The sequence below is a fragment of the Bison bison genome, unplaced genomic scaffold (genome assembly GCF_000754665.1).
Source record: "Bison bison bison isolate TAMUID 2011002044 unplaced genomic scaffold, Bison_UMD1.0 scf7180017864327, whole genome shotgun sequence".
In the NCBI taxonomy this organism is placed as follows: Eukaryota; Metazoa; Chordata; class Mammalia; order Artiodactyla; family Bovidae; genus Bison; species Bison bison.
The window spans coordinates 4,678,482-4,684,108 of NW_011494899.1; the positions used below are offsets into that span (position 1 = coordinate 4,678,482).

The 5,627-nt window shown below is 38.8% G+C and overlaps 1 protein-coding gene across 8 annotated transcripts in view; it reads left to right on the top strand.

Moving 5' to 3' along the window:
• SLC41A2 (solute carrier family 41 (magnesium transporter), member 2) overlaps positions 1-4,916 on the top strand; it is a 147,648-nt gene extending 142,732 nt beyond the window's left edge. For all 8 annotated transcript variants that reach the window (XM_010853395.1, XM_010853400.1, XM_010853398.1 and 5 more), the window contains one exon: positions 1,610-4,916. In XM_010853395.1, the coding sequence (XP_010851697.1) occupies positions 1,610-1,795 (186 nt within the window). In that variant the 3' untranslated portion in view covers positions 1,796-4,916. The remainder of the gene's footprint in view (positions 1-1,609) is intronic.
• The last annotated feature ends 711 nt before the right edge of the window (positions 4,917-5,627 follow it).

Sequence of the window (5,627 nt, forward strand, 5' to 3'; positions counted from 1 at the left end):
TGGAGTGGGTTGCCATTGCCTTCTCCGTCATATATGACCTGCTGCTGCTAAGATGCTAAGTCACCTCAGTCGTGTCCGACTCTGTACCACCCCATAGACAGCAGCCCACCAGGCTCCCCTATCCCTGGGATTCTCCAGGCAAGAACACTGGAGTGGGTTGCCATTTCCTTCTCCAGTGCATGAAAGTGAAAAGTGAAAGTGAAGTTGCTCAGTCGTGTCCAACTCTTCACGACCCCAAGGACTGAAGCCCACCAGGCTCCTGCATCCATGGGATTTTCCAGGCAAGAGTACTAGAATGGGTTGCCATTGCCTTCTCCGTCATCTATGACCTCGTTTCTTTTAAATCATAGCAAATAGTTGTTATGTTCTTTCTGTGTGTCCAGCACTGTTCTAAGTGCTCTGCATTATTTAATGCTCATGTTATCATCTCTGTGAGAGAGGGATTGTTTTCTGTATTTTACAGAAAGGCAACTGAGGCATGGAGAGGCTAAGTAGCTTGGCGGCGGGAGAGGGTGGTTGACTGGGCACTTTACTATTGGAGGATTGGGGCATGGGTGATTGGCCATTTCAGGGCAGCCCTCCAATTCTGAACATCTAACCTCCTTTCTGGGGAGTTAGACTTCTGCCTGTCCCTTGGAACAAAATGAAGGTCTGAAGGAATCCCACTGTTAACTGTGCATGCATGCTAAGTTGCTTCAGTCATGTCCGACTCTTTCCAACCCTATGGACTATAGCCCGCCAGGCCCCTCTGTCCATGCGATTCTCCAGGCAAGAATACTGGAGTGGGTTGCCATTCCCTCCTCCAGGAGATCTTCCTGACCCAGGGATCAAACCCACTTTCTTAAGTCCCCTGCATTGGCAGGCAGGTTCTTTACCACTAGTGCCACCTGGGAAGCCCTTCGGTTGTATGACCTAAGTATTAATTTAGCCATTCTTGAGGCATTAAACATTTTAGGTTATTTCCAATTTTTGACCTTTACAGCAGTGATGCAGTGAGTTGAAACGATAGTGGTTTGGCAAAATGTACAGTACTGCTAAAGTTAAGGCTCATGGTAGTTTGGGGGAGGCTAGAGAAAATGAGAAGATATATGTGACAAGTTGAAGAAAAGCTCAAATTTATTTATTTGTTTTTTTGGCTGTTCTGGGTCTCCTTGTGCATGGGGTTTTCTCTAGTTGCGGTGCACGGGCTTCTCATATTAGTGGCTTTTCTTGTTGCAGAGCACAGGCTCTAGGTGTGTGGGCTTCAGTAGTCACAGCTGCTGGGCTCACTATTTGTGGCTCCTGGGCTCTAGAACAGGCTCAATAGTTGTGGTGCCTAGGCTTATTTGCCCTGCAGCATGTGGGATCTTCCTGGACCAGGGATTGAACTCATGTCTCTTGCATTGGTAGGCAGATTCTTTACCACTGAACCACCAGGGAAGCCCGAAAAACTTCACTGATTGCAGAGACATATAGTATTTTTTCCTGGTGAAAAGAAAACCTTGTCAATTAACTCTCTCTCCTAGACACATATTGTTTATTTCAGAGAGCCGTGACCTAGGCTAATGGCCGTATTTACTGGGCTGGGACTGTCCAGGCGACAGGAATAATTTTTGATGTTCTTTTTTAGGTGTTTACCTTGCTGTGGATCGCTGACTGGATGGTGCATCATTTCTGGAGGAAAGGAAAGGACCCGGATAGCTTCTCCATCCCCTATCTGACGGCGCTGGGTGATCTGCTTGGGACAGCCTTGTTGGCCTTAAGTTTTCACTTTCTCTGGCTTATTGGAGATCGAGATGGAGATGTTGGAGACTAATAAATCCTACAAGCTACTCTCAAGTAACCAAGAAGGAAAATACAAAATAACCACTTATGACTCTTTTTCACAATTTTTAATTCGGTAGTTTGACTTCTGCCAGGGTAATCTTCAGTTGGCCCTGATTCCATTAAATGGCCTTAACACTTTTTTTTTTTTTTTTTAAGGAACTTGTGTTGAAATGAGAATGAACAGTATTTGTGCTGCTTTTCATAGAATAAATGATAATTTGACATAGACATAGACACAAGCTCAAGCTCTGAAATTGATTAACTAGAAAGGAATATAAGATGTTTACAATGAATAATTTTAGAACCACAGACATAGCAAAAATGTACTGTCTTACTGTTTAACTTATAATGCCAAGAGTTCTGGTTTCATCTTTCTTGTCTCACAGATGTGTTTGTTCTGCAAAGCAGACTTTAAAATGAAAGGGGCCCAAGCAAGCTTGTTTTAATTATGCCCACCTCTCTGCCAGCTGAGGATCCATTTACCAATTTGTTTGCTCCTAACCTGACCTCAATATGTTCTACTGAGTATGAGATAAACTCACTTTTATCTGCTTGTATGAATTTCTCTGTGCCAATGCTAATTTTATTTCAACCCTGCAAGTACTCTGCAGGCTACCCTTTAAACACAGAACTGCCTTTAGTGAAAGCAGTGGGTCATTTTTGATGATTGATTTATTGAAAGAAGGTTGATCTTTTTCAGAAGACTTACTAGTCCAAAATGAGATGACCTGCGCTGCATTTGTAGATCAAGAGGGTGTGAGAAAGTGTGTGTGTGTGTGCGCTGTGTGAAAGAGAGAGACAGAAACTGTTGATGGAGTGCTGAATCTTGGCTTGTTGATAGAAAAGATCATAGTGGGATATTAGCATTCTGTAGTTATTCTTTTAGCACATTTTATTGACAAGCTTTTGTCATGTGGTGTAAAAATTTTCCTCTTGCCCAGAATATAGTATTTGTTAGCTACATTATAATAAATACTTCCTTCATAATTTTTTTAAAAAGGTACCATTTAATATAATCAAGATATCATCAGATTTAGAATGAGCAAACGGTTCATTTGTTCTTCTTAAGAGGTCTGTTGAAACTTGCAGGCTTACCATTTTAAGGGAGGAGTTGGTGGGTTGCTTCAGTGCTGCTCCTGCCTGTGCACATCGTCTCTGCACAGGCTCACGTCTGCATGGAACACTATCAGGTACACTGCTGTGTTTCTCAAATATTTTTCTAAAACTCTGATCTGTATTCCAAACACTTGACCAACATCTTAGTTATTCAATAGGTAAGCATTTTTTATATTACATACATTTTGAAAAATACAGTGGAATCTCTCAAGATTGTCAGATATTTAATAATCTAACTGATAGAGGGAAGAAGAAATGCACACTGACTTTGATCATCATGGTTTAAATTGTGAGTTAGTGTTAACATTATATAAACAGTAGGTTGTATATATATTGAGGGAAGTGTTCCTATTAAGCTCTTTAAAATAAAGGGACTGTGGTTTAGAGCTATATATTTTGCTTATTTTAAAACATTAATTATTCCATTCTTCTGCCTTATAATGAAATTGTAAGGCAGAGAACTGAACTAATTATAGGATTTCTCCTTTGGAGAGTTATAATATCATGTAGTGAACATTCTGCAAAATTTTTTATTTAAAAAGTCCGTAAATAATTTCTTTGACTTTGTTGTAAAGCACTTGTAAATTATTTATATTTGGGCTGTATAATTCATAAGCATTTATACTTCCCAACGATTTCTGTTTTCATTTTTTTACCTATAAAATGCACAGCAAATCACATTTTTAAAGTATTTACCAACAACTTTAGTTCATTACATATTCCAAAGCACATTCAAATACATCATGTTATTTAGTTTTCACAACAGTACATGTGAAATAGGTCAGATAGATATTCCTATCTCTATTTTACAGCAGAAGGAAACGAAAACCAGCCAAGTTGCATTTTTAATGTTGCACAGCTACAAAGGGCCCCAAATTGTGATCTAGTCTAGATCATCAATCTCCTAAGCCAGTTCTTTTTCTGTGACCCTCCAAATGTACCAAGTGTATACAACTTGTCAACTATGAGGAAATCAACCACAGAAACAAGATCTTCTAAAGTAGAATAGAGTATTGCTACGTCTTTCCAACTTCAGACAGGGAAATCTTCATTTAATGTATCTTACTGGTAAATATAGCTAACTCTAAAATTATTCATGTTCCTAAGACCAAGGAAATCAAAGATAAATGAAAACTTTAGAAGAAAGAACAATGCCTTATTTCATAGAATATTTAATTGCCTTCACAAATCTAGCCGATTTTCCATAGATGCTAATCAATAACTAGAATGACTGATTTGAGTTCTGTCCTCTTTCTTTTTTGCTACCCAATCTTTGTTACAGCAACAAAATGTCTAAAAGACATGTAACAGGGAAAAAAATAAAGACTTGGAAAAATCAGTCACCAATTAGCTGAATTAATTTATAAAACAGATTTAAATTCTTTAAAAAATTTTTTTACTGTTTTTTGAAAGCCTTTACATAAGTATAGAATGAATAAGATAACTTTGCCTGCCCACAAAATGCATTTATTATCAGTTGTATGTAAAGCAAATTAACAAAGTTTATTTTTACACCACGTAAGTTTGCTTTCTGAACTTCCTCCCCTCACTAATTTATCAGGCACTTTATTTAAACATGGATAATCTTTTCAAAGACTTTATTTTTGCCCACCAATTGCTTTTTATTCTTTAAGAAATAAAGTTTCTTACAACCTAATAAAATAGAAAGTGTTAGTAATGTATCTTCTGGGAGACACTGAAAATTCTATGGCATAGACTATCAATGATGTAGCCAAATGAAGTACGTTTTTAGGGGTCTTTCAGTAATTGGGTTTCCTTGCCTTTTAATACAGCTCTTGTATAGCATACCCACTTATAATGGGCATCTGCCATCTTTGAATTGTTGTAAACTCAAATAATAAAATTTAAGATATTTACCCAGCCTTGTTGTACTTACTTCTTGATAAACTAGATGAACATTAAGCCTTGTGGAACTCACCCAGAAGAGAATGTATATATGTTGTTTATGAGCATAATAAATTGGGCTCTGACCATACGTAGACCTCCACTTTACTGCTTTACCACTTTTTTCACTCTTAAGTACTGTTTTCACTATTCAGTTTACATTTCTTGGCCCATCAATTTGTATATCCTCAACTATCTCCTTCATTCCTGTTGGACAGCTCTGGTTAAATACAGCTCTCTGCCAATGCTTTGCCTACACTTGAACAGCTGAGCATGGTTCATGAAGAACACACGACAAATCTGTAAATTCATAACCTCGGACATCAAGCTAACCCTCAGCGGTCCAGCAGCCTCCTCTATTTCTCTAACCACTTCACTCTTTGAGAGATCAGGCTTTTGTCCCTACCACTCTACTGAAAGTATACCTGTTGAGGTCACCAATGGTCTCCATGTTGCAAATCTAGTGCTTAGTTCTCAGTAAGAATCCTCGTCTTGTTGTTCAGTCCTTAAGTCGTGTCTGACTCTTTGTGACCCTGTGGACTGACCCTATCATCAGGCTCCCCTGTCCTTCACTATCTCCCAGAGCTTGCTGAAACTCAACGTCCATTGAGTTGGTAATGCTATCTAACCATCTCATCCTCTGCCACCCCCTTCTCCTGTTGCCTTCGATCTTTCCCAGCATCAAGGTCTTTTCCAATGAGTTGGTTCTTCATATCAGGTGGCCAAATTATCGGAGCTTCAGCTTCACCATCAGTCCTTCCAGTGAATATTCAGAGTTGATTTCCTTATCCTCATCTTAG